Here is a 23,068-nt window from a genome sequence, read left to right as displayed (position 1 = left end):
AGAAGAAAAAAAAGAAAAAAAAAAAGAGGAAAGGATAACGCTACTTGTGGATAAAAGTTAAGCTTTTATTCGACCACTAATATCCTCGTAAAAACGCAAAAGCCCTGTGAGTAGTTTGGAAAAAACAGATTAAAAAGTGAAACTGAAATTTTTTTTTCAGAAAATCTTTTCAACTTCAAAACTAGGCAGGAAAAACTCAGTTTTTTTGAAATACCAAAATCGAAATTTCACTTTGATTTTGGACTTAAAATCAGTGTTAATAAACCCAAATACTTCTCCTAAACATTGTCATATTAAAAAAATTACCTAAAATACCTATTTTAGCATAGTATTTCTATGTATGTTTAGCCTAAAACCAAGCTACCTAGAAACTCTCCAAGAACATCGAAAAAAAGTTACAAACATAGAAGAATCACAGCCAAAATGCAGGTAAATTGCTACAAAATCCAAAGGGTTTATTAAAAAACTTACTTGAAGTGAAGATTGTTGAAGAAATCGCAAAAAGATTGCTCTGAATTGCTCCAAAGGCTTCAGATTGCACTGAGAAACACTTGAAGGATTTTGGGAGAGTTTTGAGAGTTCTTGAAGAGAGAGAAAGTTTGGGTAACAAAGAGAAGGAGTAAGGAGACTCATATTTATATTGATTGGGGTATTATTGATGAGTAATGATGAAAGTGGGGTTTCGATGTATGGGAAACTGCAATAACTATCAAATCGTTCCTAGGAAACCGAAAAATGTCATAGTTACTTACATTTTCGAGAAAGTAAGTACAGTCTGATGTGATGGGTCAGCAGGTTGTTGGTCGAGTAAGTTTATTAAATGTTGTTCTCATTAAAATAAACTTGGGGGAAAAATGTTTCCCCAAATATTTGCATGATGAAATGACATGTTAAAGAGGCATGTGAACAACACGTGACTGATTATTAATGAAGGACCGGTCAACCGACAACCAGAATATCAGAAGAAATTGAGCTGCTCGATAGATACAAGGAATATGCTAAGTAGCAAGAAAATAAGGTGAATAGAAGCATACGACTAGAGCTGCTCACAGGACCGAGACAAATGATCAGAAACGGTTATAAGTTAGATATTTTAGGGATATTTATTGATTCAAATGTAATCGATATAATTTATAATCTTATTTTATTATGCTTGTAGGGCAAGTTAAGGACGGCCCATAAGCCCATATGTACATCCGCGAGCCTATAAATAGGACTCATAGGATTCATTTAGGAGACACACAATAATTTGTATTCAGAGAAAAATAGTGATTTTATACATAGTATCTGTATTTATCTTCAAGACTTGTGAAACTCGGTGAACCCTTGTTCTCTGATCGCAGGTATTGGAGTTCTTCTACATTAATAAAACACTAAGTGGACATAGGTCATTACCAATCCCTGGGGCCAAACCACTATAAAATCCTGGTGTTGTATACATCCTTGAATTCAATTCTCTTACTCATATTGTTTTTGTGACTCCGTGTTGTTGACCATATCGAGGGTCAACAAGGATGAATAGTCTCTAATCGTTTCATCAATTACATTGTAGTATCTATAGTAAAAAGACGGGTAAAAATGACGATGGAAAGTTGTTTCCCAATTTGGCCAATTCCGGAAAGTTGTGGAGATGTCTCGGGTTTTTGTACCCACCAAATGGGGTAATATAATTTGTCTACTTTGTTTACTTTTGCCAAGTGTATTGAAAGTGGCAAGGACCTCTTTATGAATTGGATGAGTATCTTAAAATGGGCGATGACCCTAAACTGGATGAGAGCCTCAAAATGGACTAGGACCACCTCATTCTGAAGTGGGTGAGGGCCTTTGGTCCTCAACGTGAGCGAGGGCCTTTCGTTGGTGATAGTGGGCGTGGGTCACCTTGAATTGTAATGGGCGAGGGTCACCCTTGGATGAAGTAGGTGAGGTGCCCAACCAAGTTTGGTCTGCATAGCACATTTTTGACACATTCGTTACCACATCATTCTCCATGTCATAATACTAAAGATCGGTATAACATATACATGTCAATGCCATATAGTTTAGGAAAAAAATATTTGTTTAACAATAATTAATCTATTATAAATTCAAATATGATCATAGACAAAAACGATAAATGAAAAAAGGCCAAAGAATTTTTAAAGATAAAGGGTGGAGAATACCATTATTAACACTAAACTAACACGGGACACAAACAAACCAATACATTGAAAACAAAAATACACATCAAACAACAAAAATAAAATAAAAGAGATAATTAAAAGGTCAAGCACAAAGCATATCAGACAACCAAGCTTACCACGACCAAGAAACAAAACTTAGAACCACCACTCAAGCCACCAACTCGAGCCTCTAATAACTCTTATGATTTAACTAACGACCTTTGATGATAGGTCAACCGAATAGCCTAGGAAAGCCACGAACAATAGCAAAGAGAGACAATGAAGCCCAAATAGTACAAAAAAAATGTAGTTGCCAAAGCATAAAGAGTGTTACCACTAAGACCCACAATGAAAAAAGCCTTCGGTTGATCCAAAACAAAAAGTTTCTCGAACAAAACCCAATTGATGCGCAGCCAAGTGTCACTAACGCTCTGACATAGAATGAGGGAGAAGCTTCATATATATATATAAATTAATTTTCACAAAGAGAGAAAATCTTCTCTTACTTTAGGGTAAGTTTGGAAAGCCAAATGGTAATTGAAATTAAATGTAATTAGTAAGTATTGCAAGGTTACATGTGTTTGTTGAACCCCGTAATTACATTGTAACCCTATAATTGAAGGTAATTGATCCCTGAAAAAATTGGTGTAATTACACAAATAAATAATATTGATTAACAAATATGTATCTTTCTCTTTCAAATATTAATACTGTAAACGTTTAGAAAATTGAGACAAGTTTTAGTAATACTCTTGATCACATCATAAAAATGATCAAAGCTGAAAGATGTTATTTATAGAAGAGGATACTGATACACAATTACAAGAAAGCCCTTGAGTAAAGAAAGAACTAGAAGTAACAGAAACCAGTAATAACACCTAACAACTAATCTACTTGTAATCTCTAACAGCCCCCCTCAAAGTAATGGGTCTGTGAAGAACCGTTAACATGGTACAAAGAATAGAAAATTGAGATACAAGTAGATGTTTTGTTAGTATATCAGCAATCTGATCTGCAGAAGCAACATAGTAAATGGTGAGGAGTTTGTGGGTGACCATGTCTCTAATAAAATGGAAGTCGATCTCTAAGTGCTTCATTCGGGCATGAAAAATTAGGTTTGAAGCAAGATGAGTAGCAGGCATATTATCACACCATAGTATTGGAGTAGTAGGTACTATAAGCTGAAGTTCAGAAAACAACTGTTTAAACCAGGTGAGTTTCTGCGGCATTGGCAAAAGCATGATATTTAGATTCTGTGCTACTCCTCGAGATGACTTTCTGTTTAGAAGATGACCAAGAGATAAGATTGTCACCTAAGAAAACACAATATCTACTGGTGCTGCACCTGTCATCCGGATTGGACGCCCAATCAACATCACTAAACGCAGCAAGAGGAAGAGAAGAAGCAGTTGTAAGAGTAATGCCATGAGACCTGGTGCCATTTAGATATCTAAGGATCCTCTTGACTGCCAATGTGTGAGCAGTTGTAGGGTGCTGCATAAATTGATAGGCTCTATTGACAGCAAAAGCAATGTCAGGTCGAGTCATAGTCACACATCGAAGTGATCCAATGATGCGTCTATACTTAGTGGGGTCTTCAAGAGGTTTGCCATCATTTTTGGAGAGGCTTTTCCCTACTGAACTAGGTGTGGGATGTTAGGAGTGTGTCCTAAAAGCATGTAAAGACATTTGTTTATTCTGTGAATAAATAAATACAATGGTTTATTATTATTGTTATATTTAGATTGTTAAATTATTGTTTGAATAATTTTGTAAATATCAGAAAAATTCCATATTCATTATTGAGGATGTGATCTTGTATTAGTACGAGAGAATTAAGATCACATGAATGAATAAAAATAGTCAACAACAACAAATTAAAGTTATGGAATTCTTTAATTGGAGTTGTACGTACGGTTTACTCAGTATCGCAATGATACAAATAATCTAGATTCGGATTATTGATGTGGTAAGACATCTCAGTAAATGTGCTTTATATAATATGATTATATATGACATGGACCGATATGAATTAAAGTCTTTATCCAAAAACTATTTAACAATAAAGACTTGTAATTCATATCATAACTGATGATCATTTATAGATCAACCTAAATCCTGAGTGTTCATGAACTCCTGTTCATGTTTATTAAATCTTTTTATTCATTCGTTAAGGTCTCTTCAAAGAATGAGGCTAATGACTTTTATTTTGGAGATTTAATATCATGGATGGCTGGGAACATGTATCAACAATACAAAATCTAATATTTCCTAACGGATCGCATATTAGTTCCCTTAAGGGTTAATTCTGGAACTGAATGATTTTGAGCTCAAATCTATAATTAGATTATAGATTAATTATTTACTAGTGAATTAATGGTACTTAAGGAATAAGAAGTAAATTAGAAAGGTAAAATCGTAATTCTTCCATTCTAATTTATGAACTAATTAATTAGAGGGTTGAACTATTGTAAGATGGTTATATCAATGGACGACTTAAGAAAAGGTTTCTGTAAAACTAAATCTATAACATAAAGAGTGCAATTCTGAATTTATAGTGGAGAAATATCAGAATTAATATATTAACTATTATAATTAAAGAGTTTAGTTATTTCAATTTATTGGAGCTTAATGTTATAGGTCCATGGTCCCCGAAATGGCTCAAACAAACACTAACAAAGGTAAATACAAAAATGGGCAAAATGACTTGTTTGATAAGTAAAATATTTTTCTATGCACCAAACATAATTATTGTATAATTATGTGTAATTAATTAATTAATTATTTGATTTAACAAAAATATAATTAATTTTGAATTAATTTATTTTTGGGATTTTTGGTATTTAAATAATAATAAAATTGGGAAAAATCACATGCCATCATTGGCATGTGGTACACGTGTAGCACAATGCACAATCACTGTGCTACACGCATAAGAGACTATAATCAGTTTCTAGGTTCCACAATTTTAGTTATTTAAATATTAAATATATAATAAAATATTGTAATTTGATTAAAATATTATTATTTAAACAAAAATCTGATAACTGATTAGTTACTTTCAAATTGTTTAAAATAACTAAGATTTTATTTTAATATATTGGATATATTAAATAAGGATATCAGTTTTTTCATAACGCAACTTTTCAGGGATAGAAAAATATCTAGAAATCTCTCTCAAAGAAAGAGAACAGTGATACAAACAAAAGTCACTGTTCTTCACAAAACCTAGGTCCAAACTTTATCAGATCTCATGTGTTGAGAACATCTGATAAATAGTTTTTTGCCTATTGTTTGTATAGCGAGCCCACACTCGTTCTTTGTGTGCTAAGAATATTTTGGAAGATCTTGGTGTGAGATCTCAATGATTTAGCCATACAAAAAGATAGCAGCAAGGAAGGACCTGAGGTAATTTTTCTATTCATGTCTTTGATTCAATATATATATATGCATATGAAGAAGTAGATCTAGAAATCTTATGGGATTAAATTAACAATTTGATTGCTGTTCTGCTGCGTATAATCTCTGATTTGGTCAATAAAAACCAACATGGGAGTGGGTTTGGAATCAAGCATCTCAGCTGAATTCAAGATATCAGTTATGTACTTTTATTGACATAAGCGAATCGGATTTGGAGTATGAGTTACTTCAATGCCGAGGAAGTAGTGCAGCTGGCGAAGGTCACGAATAGCAAATACTTGATGTAACTTGTTTACCAATTGATCAATATGAAGGGAGGAGTTGCCAGTTATGATAATATCGTCAACGTACACAATGAAGAAAATGTGAACAGCCGAGGTATGCAGAGTAACAGAGAAGAATCTGACTTGGAGTTGGAGAATCCCCATGAGAGAAGTGTTGAACTAAGCTTTAAGAACTAGGCCCGAGGTGCCTGTTTTGGGTGATAGAGGGCTTTCCGAAGTTTGCACACATAGGAGGGAGTCTCTGGATTGATAAAGCCCGAAGGCTGAGACATATAAACATGTTCAGTTAAGTCTCCATTTAGAAAGGCATTATGGATGTCCACTTGTCTGAGTTGCCAACCTTTTGAAAGAGTCAAAGTGAGAAGGACCCGAACGGTAACAGGCTTGACAACTGGAGAAAAAGTGTCGAAGTAATCAACTCCATGAGTTTGAGTAAATCCCTGTGCCACTAACCGTGCTTTGTGTCTGTCAACAGAGCCATCAGGATTGTATTTGAGCTTGAATAACCACTTACAATCGATGATATTAGCATGTGCTGGAGAGGCAACTAGAGTCCAAGTACCATTTCTGTTTAAGGCAGCAATCTCAGCTTCCATAGCATCACTCCAGGGAGAAGATTGAAGAGCAATCTTGTAAGTTTGAGGAGGTATAAGAGAAAAGGACAGTTGTTGTGCAACATAAGCCTTTAGTTTGTGGATCCCACACTTAGAACAGGTCAGCATTGGATGGGCATTGGAAGGAGGAAAAGTTATTGAGATGGGTGGCTGAACTGTCTCAGATGAAGGTACATGCACATTAGAAATGACCTGATCCTGCACAAGAGGGTTAGTAATGCCATCAGTAATAGTATTAGTAGAGATGACATGTGATTGCTCAATGGGAGGAGGAGTATTTTGTAAGGGAGTGGTAGAAGGGGCAGGAGGAAGAGAAGGAGCAGAAGAGATAGGGGGGAGGGAGTGAAAGGAGTGAGAAGAATAGCAGGAGTATGAAAAGAATTAGAAGATGAAGAGTTGACAGTAGAAGGAGGGGGGAGGGGGTAGGGATAAGCTTTCTCATCAAATACTACATGTCTTGTTGTGTAAATTCTGTGAGATTGAGGTTCAAGGCAGACATAACCTTTGCGTTTGGTACTGTATCCTAAAATTATGCAAGCTTTGGATCTGTACTGAAGCTTGTTATCACTGTATGGTCTTAAACAAGGGAAACATAAGCACCCAAAGGACCTCAAGAGAGAATAATTAGGGGTTTTGTTGTACAGAATTTGATAGGGAGATTTGAGATTGAGAAGCTTAGTGGGTAGTCTGTTGATGATGAAAATAACAGTATTAAAAGCATATAACCAGTAATGCAAAGGAAGGGAGGCATGAGGTAACATAGCTAAGCCAATTTCGACCACATGTTTGTGTTTTTTCTTAACTCTGCCATTTTGAGCAGAGGTGTAGGGACACGAGAAGCGATGATGAATGCCAGAAGCATTGAGAAAGTTGATAAAGGAACGGTACTCATCTCCATTGTCATATTGTAATTCTTTGATAGTGGTTCTGAATTTATTCTCAACAAGGAGTTTAAAATGTTTGAAGACAGGTAAGGCTTGATCTTTGGTATGTATTGGATATAGCCAAGAAATCGAGAATAGTCATCTAAAATTAAGATGAAATATTGTGAACCATCAATGGCTGGAATAGGGGAAGGTCCCCAAAGATCGGTATGCACAAGTTCGAGAGGAGCAGTAGAACAAGAATTAGATAGAGAGAAAGGAAATTGGTGACTCTTTACAAATTGGCAGGAAGAACAAATCGAATTTTTATTATATTTGAAGTCTTTATTACAATGAAGTAAAACATGATTTACAATGTCAGAGTGTACATGGCCTAATCTAGAATTCCAAATGGCAGCTGGAGTGGTCAACTGAGACTGGAAATGATTGATAGGAGAGTCTGGTAGATTAGGAGATCAAACAGTTGAGACATAGACAGATTTGAGCTTTATGTCAGATTGTCTTGGCTTAGAGGGTGTAGAGACCTTTGTCAAGGGAACCCTCGTGTAAAATTCTCTTTGATGGTAGATCCTTGATAGTGTAAGAATTGGCAAAGAATTCAAGAAACACATTATTGTCAGAGACAAATTTGGATACAGAAAGAAGATTACTAGACAATTTTGGAACATGAAAGACATTGTGAAGAGCAAACGAATTATGAGATGTGTGAATAGAAGAATGACCAAGTGATTTGATGGGAATAGAGGTACCGTTGCCAATGGTGACTACAACAGAACTAGTATAAGTAGAAGAGGCCTCAAGGGTTGATGAATGAGGAGTCAAATGGTGAGAGGCACCAGAGTCGAGCAACCAGGCATCATCAGCAACATTATTGCCATTTGCAACCAGGGCATTGATTGGTGCAGAGGGAGACTGAGAGTTGTTGATGAGAGATGCAGTCTGCGGAGGAGGTAACTAAGGATCAAAGCACCTGTAACAATGGTATGCTTGATGACCAAAATGATGGCATAATTGAAAAACAATCTTGGGACTACTGGGGGGTCTGGAACCTTGATTGGGGTTGTTGCAATGTTGAGTGGAGGTGTGAGGAACTTGAAACTGGCCACGACCATTTGAGGAACAATGCCAAGGCTGAGTTCTTGAAGACTGGCTCTGTCGATAAGCCATGTGCGCAATCGAGGCAGTTTCATCTATGGAGAGTTGTTGCTCAAGTATGGACTCATGAGCCAGAAGCATACTAGAGACAAGGTCGAAGGTGACCCTCTTTGACTTAGACGTGATGGACACCACAAAGGAATTGTAATCGGCACTAAGGCTAGCAAGTAAGTACAAAACTTGGTCTCGTTCAGAGACTTTTTCAGAAATGGTAGCCAGTTGATCAGTTAAACTTTTAATTTTCAAGATGTTATCCATCATGGAGAACGCACCTTTCTTGATTGTCTGAAGTTGCAATCGCAATTGCATGATTCGAGCATTTGATGTGGAAGAGTAGAGTTGATTGAGCGTAGCCCAAGCTGCAACACTGATTCGATGACCAATGAGGTGAGACATCAGTTTTGGGGTGAGCAAAGAGAAGAGCCAGCTGAGGATCAATCTGTCCTTTCGACGCCATTGTTGAAATTCAGAATTGATGCCATCTTGACCTTCAATCGTCTGACGTGGAGCCACAGTTGCACCTTCCAAATAGTCTTCAATGCCATTCACGTATATAACATTTTCCATTTGGGTCTGCCTTAAAAGAAAGTTACTTCGATCTAATTTCACTACTAGGGTGTGGTTCAAAGCTTGAGACATAGCAAGAAATTGTTGTTGATGAGGAGTGAGGGCAGAGAGATTTGCGGAAGTGGTCGGAACGGATTGGTTGTGCTGATCGGATCTTGCTCGTTCGATAGTTGGAGAATCGATTGCCATTGAAGTTCAAGAAAGAGGGAAGAGCAAGAAGAATAGAAGAAAGTTGGAAGGTGAGTCAAGAAAAATGGCCTGATATCATGTAAACCTTTAGAGAATTGAGACAAGTTTTAGTAATACTCTTGATCACATCATAAAAATGATCAGAGCTGAAAGATGTTATTTATAGAAGAGGAAGCTGATACACAATTACAAGAAAGACCTTGAGTAAAGAAAGAACTAAAAGTAACAGAAACCAGTAATAACACCTAACAACTAATCTAACGTGTAATCTCTTACAAATATTTTATGTAAACTTCCAGCTTTTTTTGGCAAAAATATTTTTATTCTATAGAACATTGTTATTTGATATTTCTTGTAGATTTTTAAAAAATATTGCTGGAGATAATAATTGTTTTATTGAATGTTATGTTTACATTTATTTTTTTTTATTAAAAACATAATTTCAAGCAAAACATAAAACAAAAAAATTAGCACCCGTCCTAATTTAAATATTTATTTGCATTACATTTATGCATTGTTGAATATATATGATTATGAACGATAAAATATTATATAGGCAAAGGAATAGCAAATAATCAAACACTAAATTCATTTTGATTATTTTAAGTAGAAAAAAATTATTTTAATTATTTTTATTAAATATTATTAATTTTACATATTAATTATCATACAATATTTATTATACTATGTAATTACTATCTCTCTTGTCACACATATGACAATAAAATTCAAACATAATTACTACTTGATATTTAAACAAATTATATATTTTAAAATACTATGCAATTTTTTAAGATGTGTAATTCCTAATTACTATCTCAGTAATTATACAATTTAATAAGAGAAATTTGTGGAAATAGACCCATTTTATAGTGTATTTTGCACAATAACCTACTTTCAAAACATTTTAGCTAAATGACATCCTTTATTAATGAATTTTTTGTATTACTCATTTTACCCTTAAAATAAAATAATAATAAATTAAAATAAAAACCCTAATAACTATCATCTTCTTCCTCTCACCCATCCACCCACACCCATCCACAACCACCCACTATCATCCCCCGCCGCCGCCGCCACCGCCACCACCACTGACGACCACTGCCCCCTACCGCCGGTGAACACTGCTCATCACTGGATGCTGCCATGTCTCCACAAATCCAGCCACCACTCATTCAAAAGGTTGGTTTATAAATGTTTTTTTTATATATAAAATATGAGATTTTATATTGTTTTTGTAGATTTAAAATGCAAAATGAATGTTTTAGTATATTGAAAGTATAAGTAAGGATTTATGTTTATTTCTGGGTTTTATGGAGGTTAAAGCTTAAAAATCTGAAAAATTAATGGTGGTTTCGGCTATTTTCGAGATAGAGAAATCCATAATTTTTTGACAGCTTGTCTAATTTTTCGACAAGGAGTCTAATATTTTAGACCAGATGTCTAAATTTCAGACCAGTAGTCGTATTTTTTCGACCGCTTGTCTAAATTTTAGACCACCTGTCTAGATTTTAAACCATCTGTCAATTTTAGACATGTAGTCTAATTTTTAGACAGATCGTCATATATTTTCAACCACCTGTCGAATTTTTAGACGGATTGTCGAATTATCAGACAGGTTGTCTAATTTTTAGATAGGTTATTGAATTTCTAGATTTTCAACTTGATTTTCATTTTTTTATATAACTTTTTAATCAAAATAATACCAATAATTTATATTTGTTTATTGTTTTTTTTTTTCAGATGTCATTAAAAAATATTGTAATATTATGTGATGGAATGTGGAAAAAAAATGAGGACTCATGGAAATGGATTTCAAATGGCTCACGATGAAGATCAAGTTTGGTACAAACTAACCTAACTTATGAGGAGTTAGTTGAACATATTTATGAAGTTACAGAAATCGATCGCAACCTCTTCAATATAGAATTAACTTACAAGATAACATCAATGGTGGAGATTGAACCAATTGCAATTAAAAATAGTAGAGACATTGTTAGTTTATTTACATGGCAAGAGCGTGATTTGGTTCCATTATGTGTGGGTTTGATCAAGAAGATGGAAAATGTGCTCATTAAGGATAAACTTCTTATTAATATTGATTCTACTACAAATGTTAATCAATATCCAATTCTACATGATAAAGTGTTGTTCTTATACTGTAAACATAATCATCATAATAGTACCTCATTAGATTATCTACCACTCAATCCTTGATCATCATAGTAATTTGATTGAAATATGTACCACTCAATCTGTAATCATCATAATCTCATAAAGATTAAGTTTTGTTTAACTTTATAAATTTTTAGACAAGTTGGCGAAACTCACGACTAATTGTCAAAAAAGTATAATTAATTAAGATCCAATTCTACATGATAAAGTGTTGTTCTTATACTATAAACATAATCATCATAATAGTACCTTAATAGATTATCTACCACTCAATCATTGATCATCATAGTAGTTTGATTGAAATATGTACCACTCGATCTGTAATCGTCATAATCTCATAAATATTAAGTTTTGTTTAACTTTATAAAATGTTAATTGAGATATATGTTCTTTTATTGTGTTATTGGAGCATTTTTAGACATTTCAAATATTTTAGACAACCTGTCGATATTTAAGACTAACTGTCGAAAGTTTTAGATAGGCAGTCAAAACTTTAGACTAGCTGTTGAAATTTTTAGACAAGTAGTCGAAATTTCAAACTAGCTGTCGAAAATTTTAGATAGGCAGACAAAATTTTAGACTAGCTGTCGAAAGTTTTAGACAGGCCGTCAAAATTTGAGACTCGCTGTCGAAATGCTTAGAAAAGCAGTCGAAATTTCAGACTAGTTGTCGAAAGTTTTAGACAGGCAGTCGAAATTTTAGACTAGCTGTCGAAAGTTTTAGACAGGGCGTCAAAATTTGAGACTAGCCGTCAAAAGTTTTAGACAGGCTGTCGAAATATAACACAGAGAGGTCTGAAGCAGAAACATCCAACACAAGTAGTTTATAACAGTTTGTGGTATACTAGAATAGTTTTATACATAAACAAAATATCATTCCATTGCCTTTGCTAATAAATATCCAATACAAGTCATACTATAAGAGTTTGATACATAAACAAAATAACATTCCATTGCCTTTGCTAATAAATTGCCTTTGCTAATAAATATCCGATACAAGTCATACTATAAGAGTTTGATACATGAACATTGTCATACTACAAGGAGAAGATGGTTGTCGGGTAAAATAGTTTTGAAAGTAGGTTATTGTGCAAAATGCAATATAAAATGGGTCTATTTCCATCAATTTCTCTTGATAAAATGATTGAGAGAAACATAGTATTAGATTAGCTATGTTGTAGTAATTTTTTGTGAAATTGATGATAAAATATCACAACATTCTTCTTTTTGTTTAATTAATGATGTTTAGGTTCCTCTTTTGGGCTCTTTACATTATCATTAGTAATTCTACATATTACTATGAGAGTTTTTCAGCAACATTTATCATTGTTATTATGCAGCTGTTTACATCAGCTGCTAAGAGTATTCTAATGAGAGTGTTCTAATGAGAGTGCTCTAAAGAGTGTTCTATGGGTCGTCTTCACAAAATTCCTGAGCCATTTACATGTCGAAGGTTGTGTGACATTCCTCAAGACCAATCCAGATACTTCATTCGAACATTTGTATGTGGTTTGATTAATTTTGAATGAGTTATATAATTGCAATTTAGCTAAAAACTATTAAACTAGACCAAAGTACAAATTGCACTATAAAAAATATCATTTTGCCAATGACCTCATTTAATAATTATATATTAACTTGTGTTTAAAAGTGTATTTTTTTCAGATGAGATTTTATTACTTTTGTCATTATTGAAATATAATTTGTATTTAAAATTGTGTCCCTATCATTTTAGATTTTTCCAAATTAAAACATGGATAAAGACCTAACATTATGATTAATGACCGTAAAAAACATTGCAGTTTAGACATAAAAAGACATAATAAAAAAAGAAAGAAAAAAAACTGTACAGATAAGATAACACGTTTTCCAACGAAATAAAATAAAGCACGTGAGTCGTGACTAACTAAACAAAAAGAAGCCGAAAAGGAAAGAGTAGGTGAAAAAGCCCAACAAAGGCCCAAAATATGGGGAAGAAGGCCCAAAACCCAGAAAGAAACGTTTACTCAGGTGGTGGTGGAACGATGACCACACCACACCTCACCACCTCCCCCACCAATGCAACCAGATTCTCCGTTTTTTCCTTTGGCTTCTTCTTCTCCTTCTTCACCCCCAAATCCTCTAACCCATCAATCTCCAACCCCTGTTTGGTTCTCGGGTTAACTCTATCCTCTTCCTGGAACATCCCAATTCCCACTCATCGCTTATCCCGAAAATGGTCTCCCCGGAAAACACCAATTGGCTCTTTGATTACGGCTTGATCGACGATATACCTGTCCCCGATGGGAATTTTCCTGTATCCTCTTCTGGTTTTAACTGGCCTGTCCAAACCCTAAACGGCTCTTCCAGTGTCAGGTTATTCCAATTCTAAGAATTCTCAGTTTTTTATTCTGTTTTCTCCAAACTGTGGGCCTTTGATTTAGGCGAAAGCAATCGAGATGTTTTCTGGGTTTCTTTGTTTTGGTTATTGTGGGAATTATGGAAATGGTTTTCTGGGTTCTTTTTTTTTTTACTTTTTTTTTGGCAAGACTTTTGACTCGAATGAAGGCATGTGAAATGAATTGGAGAAATTGGGGTTGTAATGTTTAGGAGTATAATTCAAACGGGGGTTCTTGATTTGCTTACTCTATATGGTTAGCAACCCAAATCGGTGGGCTGAAGTATTTTGCAGTTGTGTATATAGTTTAAACATGATACTTTTATTGCTGTACACTGATTGGAATGGTTATTGATGTTCTAGTTTTTGGTATTTTCTTAAGCAACTTTGAAACTTTTCTTGGAAATCATTGTGGGACTTTACAGAGAACTTAAGTAAGTTTATTGATATTCGTTCTCATTCTATACAAAATTGAAAGTTTTTCTCTTTATTTTTGTTACTGATTCAGTTTGGGGTTATGATTCTGTGCAAGTAGAAGCAAAATATGTGACCTTTTAGGGTTGGAAGCCACTATTTTTTTTTTCAAACTATGAGTTTTACCCATCATTCTGTCTTGTGTTTTGCTAGTTAAATTGTAGGGCAGTACTGTATTATAATTGTGTTATGATGTTTTGATAATTGTGAGATGTGCTTTTTTGTTGTTATTTCCTTTTTCTTCTACCATGTTTAATTCTTTTAATTAGGCTAATAATTGGGTTATTCAAAATTTATTTTTGTAATGATGATGTTTGTTTCCAGTGTGGAGATTGATGGTTCGTTAGGAGATTCAGATGGCCTTAAAGAATCTGGCTCAAAGAAGAGGTGTGTGTACTGTGTATTTTTCCTTTTGTGCTCGTTATAGATTAAAAGAAGAGCATGGTCCCTGGTTACTTCAAATTAATTGTTCTTTCTGATCTTTTTATGCCTTAATGATTATGCTCCACCTTTATTATTAGTTTATTGTCTTTTACTCTAAGTTTGAGCTGCTTTATGGAGAAGATGCTAATTTTGTTCCACAGTATATAGATGCGTGTTTAAAATTGAATCACATTCCAAATTAAGTTTGTCCATTCATTAAGACAGAGCATGCTAATGGTGGAAAATTTTCGTTTGTAGCCAGGTCTTAATTTATGTGAACTTGTGGCCCGTGAGGTTATAAGTGAGGATAATAAATGGTACAGTAACCATTTGTGACAGCAAGAAAAAAAAAGTGTTTTTTTTTAAGATTTCGGTTTTATATTAAATTAAAAGTAATATTTTTCATAATAATTTTTTATTTTGATTGCGTGGATGTTTGTCCATAAAAATTGTGAATTTTCTTTCTTGTATTCCATTTTTCTGTGCCAAAATGGAGTCTGTGGGGTAATTAATTTGTAGTTCGTAATACAATTATTAGATACTATCTGGATTATATGCTTTTGTGTTGTTATTTGAAGAACCTTATATCTAGTTGTCTCTTTTGCATTCTCTTCATGCAGGGGTAGATCGGAATCACGGAATGGATCTAGCACTAAGGCTTGTAGGGAGAAGCAGCGTAGGGATAGGCTTAATGACAAGTACACACTTTTTTTTGGGTTCATTTCTTTGCCTTGTATATGAATTAAATATGCTTTGTGCTAACATAATTGAAAATAGGTTTGTGGAATTGGGATCTATATTGGAGCCTGGAAGGCCTCCTAAAACAGACAAGGCGGCTATTTTGATTGATGCTGTCCGAATGGTGCATCAGTTGCGTGGTGAGGCCCAAAAGTTAAAGGACTCAAATTCGAGTCTGCAGGAGAAGATCAAGGAATTGAAGGCAAGTGTTTCTTAATTTTCTTTATTTGAAGATGAAATGACTCTGATTTTTTACCTGGATGGGCCTCTTTCTTTATAACTTTTTCTCAACAACTGGTGACAAAAAAAATGTCCCAAAAATGACTGATATGTCAAAGGAACAAAACACTATATATAATGATTTCTCTATTGTTTAGGTGGAAAAGAATGAGCTTCGTGATGAGAAGCAGAGGCTCAAGGTAGAGAAAGAAAAGTTGGAGCAACAATTGAAGGGCATGAGTGCCCAACCTGGATTTTTGCCTCCACCTCCTGCAATCCCTGCAGCATTTGCCGCCCAAGGCCAAGCTCCTGGCAACAAGTTGGTTCCCTTCATTGGTTACCCTGGGGTTGCTATGTGGCAGTTCATGCCACCCGCTGCTGTGGATACCTCGCAGGATCATGTACTCCGTCCACCAGTTGCCTAAGCCTGGTGTGTTTGGGCCACTTGGGTGTGTCCTTACCCTACAGAAGGCCAAGCTCCTGGCAACAAGTTGGTTCCCTTCATTGGTTACTTTTAAACGTTTTAAATGTAGTCTTCTAAATTCTAACTGAATTTGGTTGTAATTTGACTGTATTTGCAACCTGGGTACTTATTTATGCATTGGTGGTGGTATTTTCATGTAAATGGCAATAAGCTTAATCTGTCAACTTGTGTTTCAACTTGGAAAATGTTTCTTAGAGTGTTTGGAGGGTGAATTTGTATAGGCATTGCAATGTGAAGTTTTGCTCCTCACTCGGCAGATGAGATTGCAACCTCGCAATCCCACGGCTGTGTGTTCTGATTATTTGTAGAGATAGGTGGGATTTTAGGCGTAATGCTAATTGCAATGCAAAATTAGCCTATTTAGGCATGGATTTTTAGATTAATGTAATGACTATTTGTCTTTAAATATGTTTATTATCTCCATTTAGTTTAGCTAACAGCTTCATTCTTTTAAAGACTAATTTTATCCACCATTTAATAATATGCCGCTTGAAAAAAGCGAGGAGTCAGTACTAGACTCACGCTCTTATTTATTGTCTCATTTTAATAAAGATGAACCAAATTATAGTGTTCATGCAACGAGTCCAAATTTTTAATCCATGCCTATGGATTGAGCTTTTTCCCAGCTCAAAATTGTGTATATAAGGTACAATAGCCCTAGGTTTAAAGGTAAAATCTAATAAATATAAGAAGTACAAGTAAAAAAAAATTATTATGTATGTCCGGGCAGTTGCTATTGAACGACAATAAAATGACTTGACTTGATTCTATTCACAAGAAAACTGCCTTGAAATCATATCTGTTTATATAGTTTTTGTTTTGGCTGCTGTATTGGTCATCCATTGATATACCTTTAACCAACTCCAATGGCCTCCAATCTTCTCAAAATTTACTTATACAATACTCAAACTCCAAACACAAAATTCCAATTCCCATTCACAAATACACTGTCTTCTCTATCTTCATTCCGTGTTCGTCACTGCCATCTCTCCTCCTCTTCTTCAAGTTTGGTTCATAACCACAAAACCTCTTCACCATGGATCAAGGTCCGGATCAGAAGCTCCTTATCTTCTTCCAACCCACCTACCTCAAAAGAATCAGCCATTCTCCAAGCCAAGACCTGCCTCTCAACCACTCTAGAAAAGCCCCTCAACAACACCAAGCTCACAAACAAGCTCAAGAGAGTGAAACAACCCAGATTTCGGGTCGAGATTCCGGTCATAGATGACTCTCCGGAATCTCTCTCCCGATTATCTTTCGAGGTGTTTGGAGAACTACCCATCAAAAGGAGAGGTTCCCCGGTTAACATCTTAATCATTTGGCCTAATGTTTCGTACAAAGAATCTGCTTTGAGAGAGTTTGAGTCTTACCCTTCATGCCCAGTTGGCCACGTTGATTTTTCTTCCCTCACCGGTGGTTTGAGCTCTGCAGACGTGGCAGTGTTTCTAGCTCCGGAGGCAAAGGATTTGGGCAATGTGAAGAGTGTTGCCGATGATTTTTACCCGAGGCCAGTGGTGATATTCAACCCCAGATGGGCTTCCGAGGAGGAGAGTGAGTTTGGGGAGCTGAGTAGCTTTGTGGGGTCTTTTGAAGTGGTGTATTCTTTCATGGGTTTGGAGGTTAAAGGGATTTTGAGCAAAAGAAAAGGAGTGATTTTCAAGTGCGTGAGAGATGGAGTTGTGAGTGGTGAGAGGTGGTCTGTGCTTGTTGAAGAAGAAGATGGAGAGTTGAAGGTGATCTCGAAGTTCAAGGCTCGACCATCGATTGGTGAAGTTGAGAATGTTTTATATAACTTGATGGCCGTGAACTCACTGGTGACCAAATCTGTGAGGTTCTTGAAAGATCTGGTGTCTAATGTGACTGGAAAGAAGTAAGTGTGTACTTATTTCATCAATAGAGATTCAAGTTTTGGCTTCATTCCTTGTTTTTGGAGTTTCTGTTGTTCATCTCTAAGTGATATTGTGGTGATTACAATATAAGGTTACGTTTAGTATACATATTTATATATATATATATATATATATTCTGTAATGAAAAAACGGTAATGGTAAATGATGAGAATGGACTAGAAAGAGAGGACATTAACCCTTCCTTTATTGTGGATTAATAAACATGACTTAAATATCAATATTTAGTTCTGCATTAAATAAAATGATTCTGAGATGTCATTTGAGAAGTCCTTATCATCTATTTCACAAACCAAAATGTTCTGTGATTTCTCTGTTTTTTCTGTTTGTGTAGCCAAAATGTTGCTATATTATATTGTCTCATGAGCAGTAGGGAGAACTGAATAATGGCTGCTTAGGTTTTTTCAAACAAAATTTAACTTGCTTTGTCTGATGAAAATATGAACAAGCTTGGATGTGGTTTCTGCATCATGAATGCAGAGTATTAACAAAGTATTATTACTTTTATTTGTTTTTGAAACCTTTTAAAAACACAAGAATATTATAAGAACTAAAAAGTGGGCTAAATAAGAGAATTCCAACTGAGCAAAGAGAGCTGGAAAAAGTGGAGCCGTGGGTGCTCTCACGGCTCTCTTTATCTTTATCTTGCATTGGCATTGAAGACCTTGCATTGGGGAAGAATTCTCTCATCTTCTCTTTTCTTCCTCATATACAACAAATACGATTCTCTTTCACCAACAAGATCAAGATATTCCTCTCAAAAATCCCAAGTCTAGGATGCTCTAATATGACAGCCTTTGATGAATTTATCAGAGAAATCGATGTATTTTGACCACAACTGCCGGAGTTCTGGAAACGCAATGTCTAGCCAAGGCTTTGCTCTGCCATTGAAATGAATGACACCAGCACTTTCAGCATCAACATAAGTGGTGTTCTCTTGATATCCAAGCCCCAACATGTGCCAAAATGGATCAATTACTTGAACATGACCGTGGAATGCTATTAGGCCAGGGGGTAATGTTCCTAGCTGCCACAAGCTCAGGTCTGATTTCAAGTTCTGCACCAAGAAAAGGACAACAAAATTAGGAACAATCGAAAACATAATGACACATTCTTTTGGCTAGTAAACTCACTCTGTAGAGGTCCTAATGGATGAAGTTTGGTCCTTAACAGATGAGATTTTTACCTGTTCAACCCAATGGTGGTATGTGGCGCTTATGTTGGTTTTCCTCCAGGCCTCAAGATCGAAAATATTCATGCCATAAGCCCATGCGCATTCATTAGGGTCAAAATTATTCAATATCAAAGGATGGGAGAAGTTCAAGTAGCTCTTTAATTTCTTTGACATCACAAACTTATCTTCTCCTCTACATGTCTCCACAGCTCCATTTGCCTTTCCATTCATTTCAATCTCCCACAGAGGTGAAAGATCAGTTTGAACCACTATATCATCATCCAAGAAGACTACCTTATTGAGACTGGGAAACAACTGCAAGAAAATCATCAATGTTGAAAAGATTTGTCAGAAGAAGACACAATAAGAAAAGGTAATAGTTCAAAATGGCTAAAGTCTAATAAAATATTACCTCTGGTAGGTGTATTCTTATGTGGTTCATAACTGAGTTATACTTGGGACTAAGAGCTTGCAATTTGGCTGCAATAACATTAGGCTTTTCGGTAGCGTTTGCCACAATGGCTGATGACCCTCCTCTGAAATTAGACCTGACTTTTTGATCCTTCTCCATTGCTTCCAAGACTGGCACTTTCCCCTTGGAGAACCAATCAAAATGGTGTAATGCCTTAACTTCAATTATAGCAGGTAACAAAGGGTGCAAAGAAAACCATGCCTGCATTGGATAGTAAGTCTTCCTATCAGTGATGATGTGGAGGACAACCTTGTGGGGCCTTAATGAGTTTTTGACAAGTGACGCTGCAACGACAGAGGCGGCTAGCACATTGTCTGAGGCAAGGACGAAGTGGAAGTAGGAGTTGTCAACGAGGGCAGGGACAAGTTCAGCTGAAGGGAGTTGGAGGCGAGCAGCTGCATTGTTGCTGTGCTCATTGGCTAGCCTCAAGGCTAGGCAATGAAGCTGTTTCGGTATGCTGCTTGATGCCACGTGGCGGTACAAGTATTCTTGAATTTTGGCTGTTCTAGTTCTTTGTTCAAGAAGGGTAACCTGAAATGTAACGGAAGGTTTGTTGAGAAGTATCTTTCATCATTGTCTTTGTTTTCTCTTATAGGCATAAGTTAAAGAGTCAATTTGCAAGTGTTCAAAACTCTATTTGTGGACCCTCTTGAAGGATTTGTGGACCAATATATGATTGTATAACACAAAGTAAACTAACACACAGAAACAATCATTTTCAAGTGACATTTCATTCTTATTAAACTAGCCTTTTTTTCCCATGTTGGTACCTTTTTTAAGTTTGTTGGAGGTGAACCAACACCCTCTTCTTCCCCCCACCCCACATGAATAAACAAATCAATAAATAAATAATTAAAACAAAGGGGCTGATTTCATTATACCTGTTTTGAAAGAAATATTAATACAAAAATTAAAAAAAAAATTATAAGAAAAAAAATAGTACCATTTCTCTAAGCTTGATAGCAAAACTCCTTGCATCTAAATTGCTGTCCTTGATCTCAGCCATGAACTCATCTAGAGTTTGGGGAATATCAGTTCTTCCTTGTAATTCATCCTTAACGATGGGTTCTTCTAGTACTTGATATATTACTTCAGGGACCTTACCAAAATGAATAAATAAAATTCTTTAAACAAACAAATAAGTAATTTCTAATTAGTAGAAAGTAAAGCAACGGGTTTTGGGGGAAGTTACATTATTTGAGTCAATCCTTCTTCCCAAAATCTTTGGTCCTAGCTTTTTTCCCAAGCAACCTATAATCAAGAACAAATATTAGGACTTGGCTTTAACATTAATACAATAATAAACACGCAATTTATTTATTTTATTTTACTCAATTTTAGATCGTAACAAACTACCAAACCAGAAGAGTACACCGACCATGGCATAACAAATTAATAATTTAATACACAGTTATCTTTTGACAAAATATGCTCCAATAGTTTTATCTTAATCTTATTTCTTTGGAGTTTGTGCTTACTGTCCTATTTTACGAGTTGGTTTTAGCATAAAAGCTTTGGTGGGTTAGGCTATAGCCATGTGGTTTTAACTCAATTTTATCCAGAAACCTGTTCTTTAAGATCAATTTCTTCATTAAAAATAATCAATACAGTGCTTAGGTACATGAACCATGCACGTGTGCATTCATTACCAAAAGTGCAAAACTTTGAAGATTATGTTGGATTATTTATTCTTCAGTTGAATTAATGTTATTTTTTTGTTTATAAAAAAATAACAAAGATACTATACACAACTCTTTAAACACTTTTTTTTTCAACAAATCTTAGATATCTTAAGATTCACAACTCTTAAGCTTTTATTTTTTATTATCTGAAATTATTGGAAATACCAAAAGTTTATTGTCATTCTTGTAAATTGCCTTATTCTGTTTCCCAATAGAGAGTTTCCAAGTTCGAAAAACAAGTTTAAGATAATTCTAATCCAATATATTGAGAGGTAAAATACCAATACAAACCGATAATAATGATGATTGAAGATCACATATTTGGTAATGAGTTCAATTCAACACATAAAAAAACATAACATTCATTTTCTCAAGAAAGAGTAGAGTCAATGAAAACAGAACAACTTTGAACATATATATATGTTTTATATATAAAATTGAAAGAAGTGACATACCAATAGTTGAACACTTGGTTTCTCCATCAATGGAGTCAACTGCTGTCATAACAAAGACAAAGCGAAGAAGAAATGTGAAGAACAAGAGAGAGTAGAAGAGCATTCGATAGGAAACCCTTCTGGAGCCCACTTTCACTTTGATGAACTCTCTCACCCCTTTGCCTGGAAACACTGTCACATGTCTCAAGCTTGGTGAGATATGAAGCTGCATTGTTATTGTGTTTTTTCCAACTCTAAGACAAAAGCACCCCAAAAAGAGGAAAGACCGGTGTTTTTTAGAAACTTTTGTCTCTCTCTCTCTCTCTCTCTTTTGTTATTTTTGGGAGAGGGTGTTATTTCATTTGGCAATGGGCAATGGCAAAATCAACCCCAAGAGAAGGACTGAGCTCAACTACTGCAAGAACCCATGAATGGAAATGCTGTAAAAAAAGAAAAGGTTTTGATGTTGTTTAAAGTAGCTATCTCTTACCTAACCTTGCTTAGCATTTGGGCTAGAGTATCAAGGTGTTTGTTCTATATATATTTTTTTTATTATTATAAATTTGTATCTATATTTTTTTGAAGGAGTTTATTAATTTAGAGGTGAAGAAAGTTGTTAAGGAGATAGAGACATGGGACTGAGAAGAAAGGCTGTGTTTGTTTGTAGTATTTTGAATTTGCTGGCTTGGTTTTTTTAAGGGAAATTGGAAGAGAAGTAAATCAATATAAATATAATTTAAATTATGTTATACAAATACGGGGTTGTTTGGTACTACCATTGTTTGCTTGGCTTTGCCTCCACATGAAGTTTTTTTTGTTTTTTTATTTTTTTAACATACTTAAGACTTTGGACTTTGACGGAACAGAGTTTCTAAATGGAAAACGACGCTGCCTCTCTTCATTTCTATACGATGTGTTGTTAGGGACTTTGATTGTTGGAGTAAAAGTACAGGAACCTCATATTCCATTTCTACCAAAAATCCAAATTATGGGGTTCCTTTACAATTATCCTTTTTTTTCCTCTTTTCTTTGGGGGCTCTTTGTATTTGATTTGTATGGTATTTTGCTATATTGGGTTATACCTTATTTTTTTTTTTCTTTGGTTCTATGTTAAAGATTTAAAAGGACTAAAACTATTGATGCCAAAATCACCATTGAATCTCAACTTTCAAAAAAGATTATTGAGGAAGAGTTCATTTGGTGAGCTGAGTCAATTAAAGTTGATCATTTCACACAAC

General features: G+C 35.0%; 3 protein-coding genes across 3 annotated transcripts; 2 read left to right on the top strand and 1 right to left on the bottom strand.

Annotated features, from left to right (window-relative positions):
• Window positions 1-13,463: 13,463 nt before the first annotated feature.
• LOC133782516 (transcription factor ILR3-like) lies at window positions 13,464-16,569 on the top strand. The gene is made up of 5 exons (XM_062221839.1): window positions 13,464-13,801; window positions 14,622-14,684; window positions 15,341-15,418; window positions 15,498-15,660; window positions 15,836-16,569. Exons 1-5 carry the CDS (start codon window positions 13,662-13,664, stop codon window positions 16,100-16,102), a joined length of 711 nt encoding a protein of 236 aa, XP_062077823.1. The 5' UTR covers window positions 13,464-13,661; the 3' UTR covers window positions 16,103-16,569.
• Window positions 16,570-16,873: 304 nt separating this feature from the next.
• Window positions 16,874-18,337, top strand: LOC133782515 (uncharacterized). The gene has a single exon (XM_062221838.1). It carries the CDS (start codon window positions 17,028-17,030, stop codon window positions 18,033-18,035), a length of 1,008 nt encoding a protein of 335 aa, XP_062077822.1. The 5' UTR covers window positions 16,874-17,027; the 3' UTR covers window positions 18,036-18,337.
• A 188-nt stretch (window positions 18,338-18,525) lies between these two features.
• LOC133782514 (probable galacturonosyltransferase 12) lies at window positions 18,526-22,268 on the bottom strand. Its single transcript, XM_062221837.1, has 6 exons — window positions 21,852-22,268; window positions 20,907-20,965; window positions 20,658-20,813; window positions 19,655-20,245; window positions 19,255-19,557; window positions 18,526-19,125 (listed from the first exon to the last, which is right to left on the bottom strand). Exons 1-6 carry the CDS (start codon window positions 22,060-22,062, stop codon window positions 18,841-18,843), a joined length of 1,605 nt encoding a protein of 534 aa, XP_062077821.1. The 5' UTR covers window positions 22,063-22,268; the 3' UTR covers window positions 18,526-18,840.
• Between the last annotated feature and the right edge of the window lie 800 nt (window positions 22,269-23,068).

The sequence above is a fragment of the Humulus lupulus genome, chromosome 6 (assembly GCF_963169125.1).
Source record: "Humulus lupulus chromosome 6, drHumLupu1.1, whole genome shotgun sequence".
NCBI lineage: Eukaryota > Viridiplantae > Streptophyta > Magnoliopsida > Rosales > Cannabaceae > Humulus > Humulus lupulus.
The sequence above is the reverse complement of the archived record's forward strand: the minus strand, read 5'-3'. Positions and strand labels throughout refer to the sequence as shown.

Coding starts and splice junctions, on each gene's coding strand:
- LOC133782516 (XM_062221839.1), top strand. CDS start 13,662: ATGGTCTCCCCGGAAAACACCAATTGGCTCTTTGATTACGGCTTGATC. Junction 13,802..14,621: donor AACGGCTCTTCCAGTGTCAG/GTTATTCCAATT, acceptor GTTTGTTTCCAG/TGTGGAGATTGATGGTTCGT. Junction 15,661..15,835: donor AGAAGATCAAGGAATTGAAG/GCAAGTGTTTCT, acceptor TCTATTGTTTAG/GTGGAAAAGAATGAGCTTCG.
- LOC133782515 (XM_062221838.1), top strand. CDS start 17,028: ATGGCCTCCAATCTTCTCAAAATTTACTTATACAATACTCAAACTCCA.
- LOC133782514 (XM_062221837.1), bottom strand. CDS start 22,062: ATGCAGCTTCATATCTCACCAAGCTTGAGACATGTGACAGTGTTTCCA. Junction 20,966..21,851: donor AACCAAGTGTTCAACTATTG/GTATGTCACTTC, acceptor TCTTGATTATAG/GTTGCTTGGGAAAAAAGCTA. Junction 20,246..20,657: donor CTATCAAGCTTAGAGAAATG/GTACTATTTTTT, acceptor GTTACATTTCAG/GTTACCCTTCTTGAACAAAG.